The sequence below is a fragment of the Phalaenopsis equestris genome, unplaced genomic scaffold (genome assembly GCF_001263595.1).
Source record: "Phalaenopsis equestris unplaced genomic scaffold, ASM126359v1 Scaffold000621, whole genome shotgun sequence".
Lineage (NCBI taxonomy): Eukaryota > Viridiplantae > Streptophyta > Magnoliopsida > Asparagales > Orchidaceae > Phalaenopsis > Phalaenopsis equestris.
In genome coordinates, this window is record NW_018165061.1 from 118,778 (window position 1) to 137,662 (window position 18,885).

The following is an 18,885-nucleotide window of genomic DNA, read 5'->3' on the forward strand; positions in this document are numbered from 1 at the left end:
TATACGAATTTAGCGGCCACGAAGTTTCTTTCATCGACATTGATGAACAAAAAAGACTGCCATCTTTCAGCAAGTAAAAATTATAAATAAAAAAACAGAAGCGTTTTCATTTATTTTTTTTTTTTTTTGTGTTTATTTTTTGCTTTTCAAAAAGACAAGGATAGCTTAAAATTAAATTATTTAGAAACCGAAAAGTGCTATTATGATTAAAAAGGCTATTTAAGAAGTGAAAAAAATCTTATACAGAAATACATCTGAAGCTGTTTTTTTTATGGAGGCAAGAGAGTGCCGATTTTGCCAAATATTGCACCGTTCAAATATTAATTTTTTCGGTAAATAAATATCCGCAACCACTAGAGATCCTTATTTTTTTTTTCTTATTAAGGATGAAATTTTAATGTATATATTATTATGAAGTGATAAAATGTCTTATAATTTTTAAGAAGAATTACTGATGAGTATATATGATTGACTCCAATCAAATAAAAGGCCCCCATTAATTTCTTACAAGAAGTACCCAAGAGAAGAAACAACAAAGCCTAATCCCACCACGTGGGGTCGGCTACATGAATCTCTTTTCTCCATTATGTCCTATTTAGTGTCATATTTTCATTTAGTTCTAATAAATTAAGATCATTTTTTATTAAATAAGCCCAAGTCTTCCTAGGCCTACCTCTACCTTTCTTAACATAAGTCGAATCTAAAACATCTACTCTCCTAATTGGATCATCAGATGGTCGACGCTTAATGTGACCAAACCATCTAAGATGATTTTCTCTAATTTTGTTCGCCACAGGAGCTACACCAACTATCACTGATATAATCATTTCGCATTTTGTCTCTAAGTGTAAAGTCACTCATCCACCTAATCATTCTCATCTCGGTAACACTTAACTTAGTATTATGATTCTCTTTTAAAGGCCAACATTCAACGCCATAGAGCATTGCAAAGAAGTTAATGAACACATGAGCTAATGATCAGGCCATGAGATGTGAACTTTTAGGCTAAGGCTTCATTCATACTAGAAAGTCATATTTAAACACATACATGAATGTTAAAATAAGTGACGTTCACATGTTTGAAAATATGATTACATTGGATATTGAAATAAGTGATGAAATAAATTTCCATACAGTAGTTTATAAGGATATGTGGAATTTATAGTACCCATTTCACTGCTCCTCATAATGTTACAAGTAACAAAAGAAAAGATATTATGGGAGCAGCCAACTTTTCAAATGGAATGTCATAATCTAGGTTTATTGTTCAACCTTTTTTTTATGGCAGAAGGATAGTTTGACCACAGACCGGTCAAATTAAGAAGCTTTCAATTATTTTGCACCCGCATTCACAAAAAAGTCCATACAATGTAAGAAAATATGAAATAAAATTGGTCTAGAATAAACAAGTAATTTTACACGATACATATTACTTACCACATTCTGCCGCATTTGCGAATTTTATGAAAGAAGACCTGGAAGAAGATTTACCTTATAAGAGGCTGACGATGATGATGATGATGGAAATCTGTGACAAGAGAAGGGTGAGGCAGTATAACAGATCAGAAGCTCCAAGGATAAGATGGAGCAATGAACTGCACAACCGTTTTGTAAGGGCAGTGGAATCCCTTGGAGGACAAACCAGTAAGTTTGTTCTATCAATATAAATTAAGATATGTATATATATAAAAATATACATGCCATGATCATTATAATGAGATCTTATTCTTTTCATGAGCTGCACTTCAAAGCAATTCTCTCTCTCTCTCTCTCTCTCTTTCTCTGTCTTTGTGTGTGTGTGTGTGTGTCGATCTCTCTGCAAGATATTGCGAGAGCAGTTTGCAAGCATAAAGTTCACGTTGAAATGGAACTTGGCATGAATTTATGCAGCCATGGATGTTGGGATGATGAAAAGCAAATCATAGATTTGGAGACTAACCTCGGGAATCATTAGTTTAAGATTTGATAGCGGAGAAATTTAATGGATAGTACTTCCTTAAACTTTATTATAGCGGAGAAAGGAACTGCTTAATTCACTGCCATTAAAAAATTAAAAAAATTTCCAACGCCTCGGTGGAGCCATTCAATAAAAATTAAAAATCAATATTAACTTACGCCTTCGATGATGAGTAATTAAAGTCACAATAAATTTTGAAATCATATAATATTTACATAAATCTGGAAATTAAAATGATGGCAGCATGCACGACTAATTTTATGATGGTTACATATGTGGAGAACAAAAGGAAATTTTAGCATGCAGGTTCAGAATACCTGGCTAGCTAGCCTTTGTAGGGTTAAAATTATGTAGTTTAAATGAAAAAAAAATTTAAGGTAGATTTTTAGTTGATTTTTATTCAAATTTTTTATCTTTATATTAATCTATGCATGTATGTGTATGATGGTGTTCATGCGTCGTGACTGTAATTGATTTTATCTGCTTTTACACATTATTAATCTAACTTGTATTAAATATAGATAGATCTTAGAGCATCACTGCAATTAGCTATGAATTCCTTAAGAAATTACAGTTACTCGAGGATGAAGCAATCCGAACAGTAAAATAGCATGGTTGCATTTGTATGATTTTATCCTCTGATAATTTACTGTTCTTTTTGTTAGAAATCTTTCTTTTCCATAGCTTAAATTTTAATATTCCTTTGCTGATCCTTTTTTTTTTAATTATTTTGAATAAAACATACGCATACAGAAGCAACCCCAAAGCGCATTCTTCTATTAATGGGTGTAAATGGACTAAGCATATCTCATGTCAAAAGCCATCTTCAGGTACTTCATTAACTCAATCTGTTTCTAAATCAAAAACTTTGCTGCATGTCAATCATTAGGAGTAAATACATGTATTAATACTACTGATATCACGTTATCCTATCTGCATTTTATTTACAATCATTTACTTTAATATATATTTAGGGATATGGATGAGATGGAATTTTTCCACGAATATAATTTCTTAGGCTGCTTCGTACAATTTTTGCGTGCCACTAAGACATAAAGCATGCTCGTTTTCACCCACGGCATTAAAATTAAATAATATAGAATAGTTTAAGTTTTAATCATTACTAAACTAATAATCATATTTGCTAAGAAAACTTTACGATTAGAATACGTTTAAAACATGTTAGGAAAATATTCGTTTATCCACGTGAAAATAAATTTTAACACGGGAGAGGGAGATTGAGGTAATGACACGGCAATAGCAGTGACAGCAAAGATCAATTTGCTTTAAAACGCAAATGTTTGCAGGAAAAAAAAAAAACTATTTCCACTTTTTTTTTCAATGATAAAAAAAATATGATTAGCTCTCTCATCATGTGTTCTCCAATCAAATTATTTAATCTTTTCTGACTATTGGAAAAATGCACATTAAATATCAGTTCTTTTTCAGGACTCTAAAGTAAATCATAAAATTTGTTTCATGTTATCAAAATAAAGCCATAAAAAATTATTCCTGAAAATGCATGAAATTTAAAAGTACAGTATCTTAAGAACTTTGAAGTAGACAGACAGTTTTAAAATTCACATAAAAGTAAAAAAATAAAAATATTCTTGAATTTTATAGCTAATAAATGCATCAGAGTAAAAGTAGTAGGTGGTTTGTGCTTTTCAAGGCTTTTTCTTTGGGGTTGAAAATGTCTTTGACTATTTTTATATGATTAGGAGAAATTTTCTTAGCGATTGCCCTTTGATCTCAACAGTCTATGAAGAAGCAATATAGACAATGATTTGATGCAGTTTGTGGCTTTCACACCTCTGAAAGCGAGATTTTAACTGTTACAGAATCACAGAAAAGAATGACTGACAATATTTTAATAAGCATATGACTGAAGAAATGTTAGCTCCTCTCTTATGTTGTGTCTGTGTGTGTAGATGTAAGCATGTACATTATGTTTATGACAAACTGCTTTTTGACATTAACATATTTTCTTTTGTGAAAATATGTGATTAACTTATTAATATAAAAATTCCCAATCATTTTATGTTGTTTTAGCGAGGGATGCCACAAAACATAAAATTTACGAACAATAAATAAAATTGCTTATTTTCATTATTCAACTTATTAATGAGGTAAATTGAATAAGTACCAACCCTATTACCGCTAGCTTAATATATATAAGTTCGATGTTTGCCATGGTTTTACTGTTAAACATGTTGGTTATAGTCTAAAATTATGAATGCAACATGTTTTGAACTTTATGACACTAAAACGATATGATTTGTACTTGGGAAAGTGATCATAAATGTTTAATCAAGCAACGAATTTAAGAAAATTTAGATTCAGTCATTACCGGCGCTTTAATTTTGACGGAGTTAAAATACTATTTGAAGTATTATATGGAAGCAATACAAGTAAAATTACACTGTTATAAAATGAACATAGTAAACCTATAGTTATTTGAGCGCACAAGCTAATTTCCATGTAAGGGACAAGATCAAGTGAATTCATCTACATACATAAGAAAAATCTTAGTCAGGTTATAGACCTATGAAGTGGCTATGAATCTTTAGTTAATTCATATGGCAATTTAAGAAAATAGCCTTAGCAAAGTAAGTGATTGTATCAAGCCTTTTGCTGACTATATTGATTAATTTGAATAACTTTGGTAGTTAATCATATTTCCTCGCAACATCTTTTATGTGATAAATTAATCTACTTGCCAACTTGACTTAAAAATACCATATTGACGTAGGCTGACAATCATAAAAATTCACATAGCCAATATTTAGTTCCTAAACTATTTTCTTTATTCAAAGATTCTAATAAGAGGATCGATGAATAAAAAATTCATCTTCTTTAGTTGTACTTTTACTGTGACTTATTATGCAATGTAGTAGTTTTGATAATCAATAAAATCACGAGAAATTTAAAAATAGTTCATAATCTTTTTGGTAAATGTATCTTCTTAAATTTTCTATTTTAAGTTATTATGAATATCAAGAAATATGCCAACAAAATGTTCTTACTAAAGTGTTAACAGGAGAATAAAAAGCAAAAAGTTTTCTGATACATTTTATTACGCTTCCTTCTCAACAATGATTAAAAAGAAGAAACTAAAAAGGCTAATACAAATAAAAAAAGGTGATGTTGTAGAGTTAACCACTATGAGGAAGGTTCTTTAAATGAATCATTCACTTAAATATAGTAAGAACTACTCCTTTTTGCCTAAAAATTATTTGGTGAATATGAAAGATAAGAACTTGATGTTATTTCAATTCTGCCAATTGAATGGTTAACTTATTAAAATGAGCATGGCATAGATTTTTTTAATGTCCAAAAAGTGGAATGAGATGACCATTCTATTGTTTCACATTTTTTAGAGATGAGAGAGTAATCAAGCATCAAATCTGTTGAGAGTTGAGAAAATTCACTTGACCTAAAGTTGTTTCTTATAAAATAGAATCGATAACCCCGATGTAATCATCAAGATTGTTAAGCTACAGATAAATGAATTAAGAGACAATGTCTTAATAAAATTATTTTAACTCCTTAACTGAGTAATTTGTTAGAGATTTTGAGTTGTTATCTTGTAAATAATAATTCATCATCGAATTATCTCAAAAGATAGTAATTTCTTGCTCATGTTATGAAAACACCATTATCAACACCTTTTCTTAGACTAAGTACTTATTGACTTCTTTAAGAAATCCTTCTACAAGCTAATTGTTGCCCTTACAATGAAAAAAATTAAAAATTTTATTAACAACATGCACGTTCTCTTAAAAAATTATTTCAATAAAATATTTTTTATCAGTTTAACTTTTTGATAATATTTAATCAATTTGATCTTTGAAAATTTGGCTCTATAAAATGAAAGTTGCTATGATGTGAGTCTTTTCAAATCCCCACATAATCAAGCATTGGTTATTGAAATGTTTCATAAATGGCTATAAATATATCGCCTTCGATTTTACATCAAGATGCTTTAGCTTCCAGGATTTTTTTTTCTATAAATTAGCCCGAAGTCCTTCATCAATTAATATTTATGCTCTCTCTTTCTCTCTCTCTCTCTCTCACACACACACAGATATCATTCTTTCATGACTTCGATATGATTTTGTTAAACTTCCATGCAATTGTGAATGTTTCTATTGCTTCCCTAGAATATCATATGTGTGAGTGTGTTTGTGTGTGTGCATGTGCTTGAGGTGTGTGTGTGCACGCGCTCGCATGTATGTTTTTGTGAGTTAGTCAATGGTTTTCTCGTTATCATTAAATCATGAATTTAACTATTATATTGATGGTGACATAAGTTTCCAAAAATATTGCTAATTTCCTCATGAATTTTTGTGTCATAACATTTTTTTTATTAAACATGAAATATGTCATCAAAATTAACATAATTCTTTCATAATCTTCGTGATTTATATTTTATAAATAGCTTATTTTGGAAAATTTTTTTGAATTAGTCAATGTTTGCTTTTCATTATATATTCTTAATGTTTTTGGGAAGAATCTTCCTCTACTACCTAGGACAAGTAAAAAAGGCCATCTTTAATGACTTAATGTCATTTTAAAGAGAATTGCCAACTTTCTTTCGTTAAATAGGAGCTTAACTATTTTAACTAATGAAGAAGAAGAAGTAAAGAAAAAGGAAGTTAGGTTGAATTTAAAGTAAGATGTTGTTAATACATAATTTTTTGTTTTAATTATAGGAATCATTATGTATATATGACAAGTCACCCAAAAAATGTTAATAAAAAATTTAAAAAGAGTTATTGATTTCCCATCACCATCAATACTTTGCATCAAGTTTTAAAAATAGTAGGAGTTAACTATTTATTATAAAGTAATATTAAGGGATTATAAGCTCTAGTGTGGTTCATCCATTGCTTAAAAATAGACTAAAGTCAACAAATCTTGATCTTTTACCTATAATGTTTTAAAGGCTCTACACAAACATTAAAGAAGCTGATGATTTACACAACTATAGCATAATGATGTTGATATTATTTGACAAAGTTCATTTCAAATTCCAACAACAATAAGAAATTAGTTAAAAAGAATATTGATTTAAGAAGAAAGTTTTGTCACTTTTATAAGACTTATTACTGAATTCAAGGTTCAACATTATTTATTGAATGTTTAACAAAACAACACTAAAATTATAAAAAGAATTAATAAAGCAGATAAATGCTAACTTATAGAGCTTCTTTAATGAACAAATATTTGCCGAATTTACATATATGGAATTTCAATGTTATCGCTAACCTAGAATCTTACTATCCCTTATTTGAACAATTTAAAAAAAAATAAATTACCTCTTGAAGCAATGAATATTGTGTCAAAAGTGTCCTCTAAGAAAAAACATTATAAAGCATAAGTCAAGTTAAATTATTAATTCTTAATTTTTTTGGCATGATTAATTTTTTAAATTTGCATGGGTATAAAGATGAGATCAACGATGAATTATCTCTCTTTTATATTTTTTTAGCAATTATGATATTGTTAACTAACTTTATTAAAACTTGTTTTTTTTCTATGTCAATGTTTTGAATTCATTGAACGATAAAGAACCAGGGACTTAGGTAGGTTAGGGTTTATTTGAATTTACTCAAGTTGACTTAGGCTGAACTAGATAAATTGGGGTTTGATTTGGGTTGACCTAGGTTGAATTGGGTTTACCAGAGTAGGTTAAGCTTTGGTTTGGGTTAACTCTGGTTGAACTGGATAGTTTAGGGTTTGATTTGGATTGACCCGGGTTGACCTAGTTAGATTAGGGTTTTATTTAGGTTGACCCGATTTAACTTGGGTTAACCCCTATAGATTACGTTTTGGTTTGAATCAGATGGGTTGGAGTTGATTTGGGTTGATCTGGGTTGACATATGATCCAACCCGAACCTGACCAAAACTAGATTCAACCTAGCTTAGCCTAACCTAACCCAAACATAATCCAAGCCTAATTTAATGCAGACCTAACCCAACCTAGACCTGACTTGACCTAGTTAGATTTGAGTTAGGTTGGATGAGCTATGGGTTTGATCAGACCTCGATTAGGTTTGGGTTATGTTAGGCCAGACCTGAGCTAGGTTAGGTCTAGGTTGGGTTAGAGATTGGTTGTAAAGACTTGGATTAGGTTTGGTTTAGGCTAGGCTTGACATACGCTAGGTCGGTCTAAGTTGGGTCAGTTCTGGGTTGCGTCAGATCTAGATTAAGTTTGCGTTAGGTGAGGCTAGATTTGAGCTAGGTCGAATCTATTTTAGGTCTTGTCTGATTTAGAACAGACCTGATTTTAGTTTTGGTTAGGTTAGGATGAGTCAAATTTGGGTTGGTTCAGACCTGGGTTAGGTTTAAGGTTTAGGTTTGGCTGAGTCAAGTCTGGGTTGGGTCAAACTGGGTTAAATTTAGGGTTTGTTAGATTGGGTTAGATCTGGGTTAGGTGAAACCTAAGTTAGGTTTTGGTTAGGTTTAGGATTTGGGTGAAACCATTTTAGGAATTAGGATTAGGTCGGTTTGGGTCAACTTGAGTTGAACCCAAACCCAGACCTAATCCAAAGTTATTGAGTTAACCTAACCTACTCTTAAACTTAAAACACTTAAACTTAAACTTAATAATATTTAAATATAGTAAAAAGACCTAAAAAAAGGCTACTGATTGAAGGAGGAGAAGGTTTGTTGAAGAGAACAGGATGAAGACACTTCAACGTTGCAACTTGCACTGCTATGTGCCCTCTGCACTGTAATGTGAATTACACTCTACAATCTCTTCTAGATGAGGCATGAACAACCACTTTTTATAGGCGGTGGTGGCTGCCTTGAGCCATTGATAAAATGAGAAACAAAGGTCATGGATTACTCTGGCAGTTTTCGTAATCATGGATTGTTGTCTGTTGTTCTGAATTGTTCGATTGAATGGATAGTCATGAGGCTGATCCATAAATGAAGTTCATTGATTAGTGACACAATCGAATGAGAAATGAAAGAAGTGGTGTCCACACCAGACCAGGAAAATGGTCAGGTGACATTTCCCTTAAGTTTAAAAGTACAGTGACCTTTCTGGAAGTTCCATTTAACTCTGGAAGGTGCATACCACAAAAAAATTAGATTGATAATGTCTACTAGGCCAAGGAGGTCGATTAGCACCAAATGGCACGTCGTTTGTGCTATGGTGGTCGGTCAAACCCAAAACAACATGCACAATATGCATCATGAAAGCATGCTTCATGATAGAGCATACAATGCAATGCAATGAACGTACATGATAAGAGTCCACATTCATTCTAGAGTACTCACATAGGATCCTAGGTTTAGAAGTTTGCATAATCGCCTCCGTCTTTGGCAAAGTGTGTGGGGAATTTTTCCCTTCTGATTTCTCGAAGAGAAGCTCTCCACGAATTATAGTATGGACTAGCTACAAAAAATTTTCCATTCTACAATTCTCAATAACTTTGTAAAATAGGCTAGCTAAAAAGCTTTTTACATTCTATAAAATACAAATAGCTAAACATATCCAAGAAAGTTTGGAAACACCAAAGCTATGGGAAATTTGGATTCCAACTGCTTAGGTTTAGGTCTAAGGGTTTTGAAAGGGAAATATCTCAGATTCATTAGGGATTTGTTCATGAAAGCTTTCCAAAATTGAGGGCTTTCTCTAGGAAAGCAAACCTAATCCTAACATTCTTCAACAAAACCTAGGGTTGCCTAGAAAAGAAAGTGCAAGAGTTTTACGAGATCTCAATAACGTGCTAGTTGCGGGCACATTCTCCTTCCTCATGCGAAGCCCTCTTTGATGTTTCTTCAAAGGGATGAAGTTCTCCTTTCTGTAGGAGAGATGATGAGGCTTATAACTCCAAACTCCCTCCCTAATGTAAGGAAGATGTTCTCCTTGTCGTGGGAGAGATGGTTGAGGTCACCGGAAGCCTTCTCTCAAGTCGAGATGAAGCTCTCAATACCAAGGAAAGAATGTCTTAACCACCAAAGATCCCCCTCAATTTTTTCTTCAAAAAGCTTATATGAGGACAGTCTCTCATAAACGCTTCTTAGTTTTTGAAATGAGAAAGAATGAGGAAGAAAAAAAATGAAGGAAGTTGAAAAGGATGCAGAGATTTAGGGATCTCTTCAAGGGCCTTCTTTGACTCCTAGAAGTTCTTTAAGCTTTTTCTTTGATACTCATTCTTGTTGCACACTAGAAGTTCTTCAGTTGTATATTTTTCCACCACATCTTCTCTTGATGTAATGAAGGAAGGATGGAAGAAGAAACCTTCCTAGCAAGCAATATATGAAGGAAGAATGGAAGAAGAAGGATGAAGGCTTCTTCCTTAGCTCTCCAAGTGTTCCTCAGCTCAAGTAAGCCCTCTCTAGATGAATGAACTCATCTCCCCTTGCTTTTTTTATTGGCACTTTACACCACATGGAGCAAGGTAAATAGGAGTGAAAAGTCCCACCCAATCATCAAGTTATGGCCACTATACACATGGCATGGTGTGAGTGGCCATTTGGAATGTGGATGCCACATGGAGCATCCTTATTTGACCTTTTAAATACATCTGGCCAATTTTCTAGCCGCCAATGAGTGGGGAGTCAAAAATTCAATAATTTTGGCTATGGAAGTTGTTGGCTTAGCATGACCACACCCGAACTTAGCTTAATCACGCTAGACCAAAAGGGCTTAAGCGCTCATTAGCTGAAGGTCGGCATGACCACGCCTGAAAATGGCATTTTCACATCAGTGTCCTGGTGGGTTCATGCTACATCAATGGTGTAATTACACTGTGCTCTCTTTCTTGAGTATGGAAATGTGTCATTTTGGCGTCACCTTGCCAGAACTGGGCATTGTTACGTTAGTTCAAAATTAGGGTTAGGTACTCAGAGCGTGGCTGAGGTCCAAGACGAGTTCCCTTGTCCTTGGAAGGTCATGAATAGATAGAAAATTATCTCTTTCCATCGTGGAATGCCCACAGATGCGCCGTAACAACATAATAGCCACTCGAAAAGACGATCTTCCCCTGGCGATGCAAAATGGTATGAAACCCTAATTTTCACCTGATAGTGTCCGCAAGTGGGTCTTGTGACTCCCTTTGGCCATAAACAAGTTCAAATTGATGGGATATGGTCTCTAAACATCAAAATGGGTGTTAAGCATGTCTCGAGCTAGAGCCAACCCCATCCCTTAGTGAATTTACCCGTGTACGGCACCTGATTCCTTGCTCATGGCACATACCAGGAGTGCTTCAGGATAGTATGAATAGAAAACAAGTCATCTTGAGTCATTCAATTGGATATCCTATAAACGTGACATCAAAAATTGATGCTAACAGTTAAGATGAAAAAGTTTACTTCATTTTTTACTTTTGTGTGATGGAAATCTTTTAAAAAATCTTTATGCAAAAAATTTGTAATGATGATGATGTGAGTTTATAAAGTTTTGTTTTACATGAGATCAAATAAAACAAGAAATATTTTTTACTTTTATTTTTTTCTAAATTCAAAGAGATTTTTTGAAATAATTAGTGATGAGACTTCCATTTGTTTGAGTTACGTAACTTTGATGAAGTAAAATTTTTCCTATTACTCCGTTTCTTCACTCACATTTAAATGTTTCATTACTTTATTGATTGCCTTAAGCATGTCCAAATTTGTTTATGGGTGACACCAAAATCTTAAAAATAAAAACAAATCAAGGTAAAGGAAATGTAAAAGAAAGAGAAAGAATATTATGAATGTGAGCATTCACTAGATTTTACATAATGTAAGACTTAAGAAATGATTTGAGTTGTTGATTTCTTTCTTATTTGCATGCCTTCTTTTCCTTTTCTTTTCTATCTTGTCGTGTGTCCTCTAGAAGTTGGATAAAGACAAGCTTATATTCCTACTTTATTGAGCCAATTCATATACAACTACTAAAGCACTGTAATGTTGGAAGAAAGAATTTCAACAAAAATCTGTATAGCATGTGCTTTAATGCATGTATGGAATGCAATGAAAAAATAAAAGAAGAAAGCTCAATTCAAATAGCTACAAATTTACTATCAAGCTACAAATTCTAATTAAGTATATTTATTTTTTACTTTCTTCATTTCTCCTTCAATCCAAACAATGCTTGCTTATGATTAATTTAGCTCCTATGAAAGCACATTTAACATTTTCAACTGCTACAAATGTCAGATGTACAGATCCATGAGCAACAACAATTCAGACCTTAGTAACTACCAGTATTCCGAAGACCAGTGCAAGCAAAACATATCTCAATGTAATCACAATTTTCTTGAGGACAAATGCAAGAAATCCACTTCAAACTCAAAAGTTTGCAGGTAATATTCATATATAATTCACCAAAAATTAGAGAAAATTATTTTCATTATTCAGATATCATTATTTCATAATCTTTCGTTTTATATTTGAGAGTTTTTTTGGTCAACATATTTTCTTATATATAATTTTCTTGATTAAATTTGATCATTAGTCGATTTCTGTCGAGTTGTGTTTTGACATACAGTGCGCTATGCAGCTCAGCTTCAAATGATGTGCAGATGGAGGAAGCAATTTCGAAGTTTGGTGATCGCAGACAGTTCAGAGAAGGCAGCAAACGGAATAAGGTTGGCTGCTTTTCCAAACTTTGCATTGCATGTGCTTGCCATAAATGTGGTGCAAGTAAAACTTGTCTCATGTAACAAGTCAATAATAGTGGACAGCTTTCCGACATAATATAAATCAACGCATGTCAGGACATCACAATTTTTCAAACTTAATTAAATGTACGCATTGAATTGATGACACATTTTGAAAAAAAGAAAAAAAAAAAGAGAAAATACTAGAGTTTAGAAAAATATGTATAATGGATGGAGCAAAATATTAGGTTTTTAAGGTGATACCGTCCTCTTTTATTTTGGTGATGAAAGCGAGATTGCCAAGTAAATGTGTGTAGCCTTACAATGATCCGTCTTTTTAACTTTCTTTATTGGATTAAAGCTAAAATTTAGTAAATATTAAAAATTTCTCCTTCATTATTTGAGCTTGCTTTTCTTTACCTGTATTTGGATACTGCCAAATATCATGCAAGCCTCTTAATTATCAATTCACTGTGGATATTGGCAAGCCTCATAACTTTACCAATTAAGGCCACAAAGTGTATCCATATCTGTTCAGTGAGGCATGCCCAAGAATCAAAGTAGTAGGGGTCAGGGAAGAGATAAATTGAGGGAGGCAAAGAGATAAAAAATGAAATAAAAGAGCACATACAACTTGCCCCTTTTGGGTGAACTGTGGTATTTCGAGACTTTGTAACTCATTTTACATATAAAAAATAGATATTACAAAGGAAGAGAGAGAGAGAGTATCTCTCTAAAGGGTATGGATCTAGGTAAAAGAGCAATAAAAACTCTATTTTACATGGATTGGAGCCCGTATTTATAGAGGATAGAGGGTTTATATATATGTCTCTGCTTTAATTTGACATTGTTGGATATTCGGTCGGCGGGTCATTGAGTCGGTCAACCAAACTGGCGTCGGTCTGCCATGTTTTGCTTGGGTGTTGGGCAGTTTTCACCATAGGATGCTAGTCGGTTCTGATTGTTCTACCCGGCCGACCCCCCTGACTAGTTGGCTAGCACATTTCTTGGCCATCTTTAATGGGTGTGTTGAGAGAGGGTATAGTAATATTTATGAGGTTATACGAGGATATTAGTGCCAAAATGGGCAATGTGCCAAAATTCTCTCCGACTATTTGTTTATACAAGTGTCAAAATAGTTCCTGACTATTTAAAAATTGAGCTTTAATAAGTTTTCATTGTGACCATTTCAGCTTCAATTAACAAAATATGATTTTTTTTTTTGACACTTTTACAAACTCCATGACTACCCTGATAAGTGAGGGACTATTTTGGCACTTCACTCTTATAAAACCCTTCCAAATACTTATTTTTACTATTTTTTTAAAAATAATTTGTTTTAAAAAAACTTAAATATTAAGAATATACTAGAAAAATATATTTAGAAAATAAAACATAAAATAAGTACTCTTAGAATAAATACATTTAGAATAAAACATAAATATTGTATTCTTTTTCAAAAAATATATAACAAAAATTTCATGATATAGTAGAAGCAAATTAACTATCGTATAGCCATCACTTAAAAATTAAATCTCCTATAAAATTTTTAAGAGTTGGTATAAATAAAAATTAATTGATAGGAAAAAAAAAAAAGATACACTCCTTGTTTAACTTTTTTTTGCAATTACATATTTCCTGCAGATTATTCCTCAGACGATGTCTCCATACGAGGAATTATCATTAAGAGATCTGGATTGCAAACTAACACTGTCATCATTCGACTATCAGAAACAAATAGTTAGTGAAGAAGGAAGAGATGGAAGTTCTAGCACAGAGTTGGATGCCTTCGAAGCGGTCCCTGTATTGCCAAACTCCATCCATGTTGATTCCAAAGCCTTTAAATATCTACCAGAAGAGAATGAGATAAATCTTGACCTCACAATTTCATCAAAATCATATAATTCTTGATTTTTGATAGAGCACATATTTACATAATGTAATGCAATATAATCTCATTCATAGCGCAATAAATTTTTGATGTGTTGGCAGTGATGTTAAATAAAAAAATTGATGCAATATAAAAACTTCTGCATTTTTTTTAAAATTTTTTCTCTACTTTTCCCTTTCTCTATTTGTCTTAGTGCAAACTGCCAACATGTCGAAATTTTATTTGGACTGCATGAGATTACATAGCATTCTCATTTATGTACTGATATGATAAACTTCCACATCCCACGGCAATGATGGATAAAAAACGGTGCATCAACATTTGAGATTTGTGCACATGGTTTGATGTAGAATAAAAAGTAGACTCATGTATGTGTAAATAGATATCTCCAGGTTTATAATTATTTGTATGATTATGACTAAATTTTTTGTTAAGATAATTTTTGTAGCTGGTTTAATTATATCCGTTAAATATATGGATGTACAACCTTTTGAAATATCAAATTTATTTCATTTCTTCTATCTATGCCTGATAAAAGAGCGTTTGAATGGAGAATAAAAAGAAAATAAAATAAATTTAAGAAATTAGTTGCTTAATTAATATTTTATTAACAACTGGAACGAATGTGTCCAGATATTCATTGATAATGATGTCGGCTGAGCATTGTAGCTTAAATTATGCCATGATTTGTCGAGTAAGGACCATATGAGCTTAGAAAGCAAGCATTAGACAAGCGAGATGAAGGGAATTCATCAATAAAATATTTTTGATAATGTTAAGAAAATTGGATTTTTTTTTCGGTTTTTTCTTGTAATTTTGAGCCCGTACAGTTAATCATCTTGAGCCTTTTAATAGGGTTCATTGCAATTGATAGGTTTTCATGGTGATTGAAAAACCTTTACCTGGCGAAATTTATTCTTTGACTGTAGAATCACTTTATTTTGATTGCTTTTTCTCATGTAAGGGCTATTTGACATGATAAAAATAGTTCTTTTCACATTGGTCTCCTTGTTTGGTAATACATTGCACATAAATGCCCCTATTGTTAGCTCTTTTGGACTCAATTGGACTCAATTGTAAGAGTCATGTTGGAGGTTGACAACCCCAAGCCATTTGTAGCTCCATCTAATGTTGTTCCAAGAACCATGGGAACTATTAAAGAATAGTCTTGTGAAAGACCTCTCAATTTTGTCGTCATTGTTAGTCATTTATTCATGGATACCAATGTACTTCATTTAGTAAATTATCTTATTAGTGCAATCTGATGTTTTCTTTCAAGGGTTTACCACAAATATAGTAGCTTCCATTTATTCTCTTATTTTGTTCCTTTAGAGCAAATGCTTCAAGATAGGTATGGCCTACTACAACTTGAGTTAGGGGAGAAGATTTCCAAGATAAAAATAGCACAAAGAAAATGATTGCAAAGTTGATGATATATCTAATAAAGATTTAATGATTCAAGTGGCTTAGTTTGTCATTCACCTTTGTCTACGTTGAATAAGTAAATGACTTAAACAAAACAACATAAAAATAGTTAAGAATTTCAAGCCAATTATAAATGACTCATATATTAGGCGTAAACTTTATGAAAGAGTTAATTTCAAGGTTGTTGTTGGCTAGCATATGACTAAGGTATTGACCGATGATATGTTATCAACAAACTTCGATCATCCTTTAAGAATCTCAGACAATAGCATAGATCTAGGGGCAATCTTTTGAAATAGAAACATTCAAACTTCAATTAAAATTCATTCGCAGCTCCGATTTCAACAAAGTTACAGTCAAACTGACCAGCTCAACGAGATAGACTCGATGGTGACACCAAAATTGGTCCAATCTAAACCAAATCAAGGACTGATCAAGCTATTAAACCATTTTTGGAAGCTTTCGCACAATATTTGGAAGGTAAAAAAATTATCAAATTTGGCAAGCTTACAGTCAAATTTAACTTCACGACAAGTTGACTTCAACGAGCCTAAGATCGCTCAATTTTGACATTGTTAGAACACTTTAATATCCATCAACTGTTGTGTGATTGAGAGAATCTCTTTGGGTCATCTGATCAGAGTGGTTTAAGTTCCTTCATTAATTGCAACCAGGACTCTATAAATAGTGCCCAGTCCTTCTCCTGAGAGGGGACCTGGAGCTTAATTCTTAAAGAAGAATGAAGCTTGGTAAGAATTAAGCTTGGAGAAGGATCAAAGGTCTTGCATCACTTCTGAACTGACAATCTGTAACACTGTGACCAACTGTGGCCGCTGCAACCACTTTTGGCTAACTCGACGCAGCGTTGTGGCCAACTTTGACCATTGCCACCTCTGGCAACTCTGATCATCATCCTCTTTGGTTAATAATGGACGTCGTCTTTTCTAGTGCCTCCGGCTACCACTGCTCATACAACCTCCAATCACCATTGATCATCACTCACCAGCCACCACCGATCACTAACAACCACCACCACTCCTCATGATAGAGCACCATACAAAACAACCTAAGAAGTGATTCATCATCACTGACGTCTCATCAACACTGAAGACGGTCCATTGAAGCTTTTGACTAGTAGTCTCTACTGCGATCCTCCTTAGCACGCGGCTACAAGTTCATTTGTGAACAACATTATTGCTCAAGAGGTTGTTTAACCCTTCCCCGTTTGTGAGATAAGGGGTTATATCTGTAAAAACCAAATTATAATGAATTTCTTTTATTTGGCTAGAATCTGTAGTTTTTCCCTTTCTCAATTTTTCATGTAAAAATCTTCTGGTTTTCCTTCTTATCATTTATATTATCTGAGTTTATGTTGGTTTCTCGTGCAATGTTAAGACATTAGTTAAACACTCTATTGCTATGAATTCTCTTGCACTCATCAACTGTATACCACATCATCAGAACAAATAGTTCATGCACGTGCACACACATTAATGTGTGTGTGCACCTGAATTTTTCTCTTCTAACATTTGATGATAAATAAACGATTATATATTAATTAGATCGAATTTAAGAAATAACTCCCTATGTAAATTATAATGATACTAATGCATGTCTCAAAGATTGGATGATAGCATAAAATTTTCCATTATATGTGATGTATCATTCTCTTACCACATTTTATTTCTCATTAAAAAAAAACTACAAGAATATTTTCTTTACTCAAAATTTCATTAATTTCAATTCTAGAAACATCACAAACAACTTCAAGTGTTTTAAAAAAATCAAGTAGCCTACGGATAAAAGTAGAGGTAATTAAAATTTTAACCTGATCTAAAACTTTTATACTACATGAATCTAAAAGAATTCCTCTAATTTTAGATTATTGACCGCGACTTTATATATGCTTACAAATATAAAATAAATATGGACGTAATAAATATTCAATAATTGTAAAGTCACACTTATCAACACAAATATATGTATCGCTCAAGTAATATAGGACTCTAATGTAGTCCTAGATATCGATCCCATAGGGAGTAAGTTTAGAACTACGAACTAAGATTTTAGAAAAGCAATACTTTAATCACAACAACGAAATTCAATTTTTTTATCTGTCACTAATAGGCAATTGAAATAAATATGTAATTTTAATAACTATTAAATAACTAAATATACTAGTGCAGGTACGAATGTGATATTCAATATATAAGAAAGCATCCTTCTCCTTGTCAAGGAATTATAGTGAATGGATAAAGTGAATCAGTTCAAATTATATTGTGCCAAATAGGAGCATATCTATTCTTTACCCTTTGGTCCAGGCATAAAGAACATTGACTAATCCTACGCTTGTTTACTGAATCTGTGGCTAGGCTGGGTGGATACCGGCTCTCACTTTGGAGCTCCCACGTTCCCCTTCCCTGAGGGCTAACATCTACACTTTAGCACCCAAACGATAGGACCAAATTAGGGATTTTAGTCTGTCACTCTAAAATCTCCAATTCTACGCCCGATAATATTATTTCCCTATTTATTTGAACCCAACTTCCAAAGGCTTTGACCTCCCTGAATCTTGGATGTAATCTTCTTGACCTCCCTGAATCTTGGATGTAACATTCACTTTAGTTATAAAACTCAACATATTTTAACAAATCAATTGACCAGATTGAAAGTAAATTAAGATCGAAGTGAAAAGATCATCGTAATTTCTTAGGCATTTTCATGGCTTCACCAATTCAAATCACCATTTCACAAATCTCAAGACAAGGAGAAAGACAGAGAAAACTACTCTCATGGGGAAAACACAATAAAATTGAAGCCAATTTTTGATTAGGCATATCCTCAAGCTTCTCCTTACTTCCATAATTTTTTCTTCCTTTTCTCTTTTTCATTTGGATTGCTTTCAATCCTATATATTTTTCTTTTCTTTTCAGGGATTGTTTTCAATCCTTTCTTTTTCCTTTTTCAAGTGAGGATTACTATATCTGGATAGCCTTTAATGATT

General features: G+C 32.7%; 1 protein-coding gene across 1 annotated transcript; it reads left to right on the plus strand.

Annotated features, from left to right (window-relative positions):
- The first annotated feature begins 1,445 nt into the window (after nt 1-1,445).
- Nucleotides 1,446-14,527, plus strand: LOC110029990 (protein PHOSPHATE STARVATION RESPONSE 3-like). The gene is made up of 5 exons (XM_020732513.1): nt 1,446-1,644; nt 2,711-2,787; nt 12,123-12,268; nt 12,466-12,553; nt 14,210-14,527. The coding sequence occupies exons 1-5, from the start codon at nt 1,464-1,466 to the stop codon at nt 14,474-14,476; spliced, it is 759 nt and encodes a 252-aa protein (XP_020588172.1). The 5' UTR covers nt 1,446-1,463; the 3' UTR covers nt 14,477-14,527.
- Nucleotides 14,528-18,885: the final 4,358 nt, after the last annotated feature.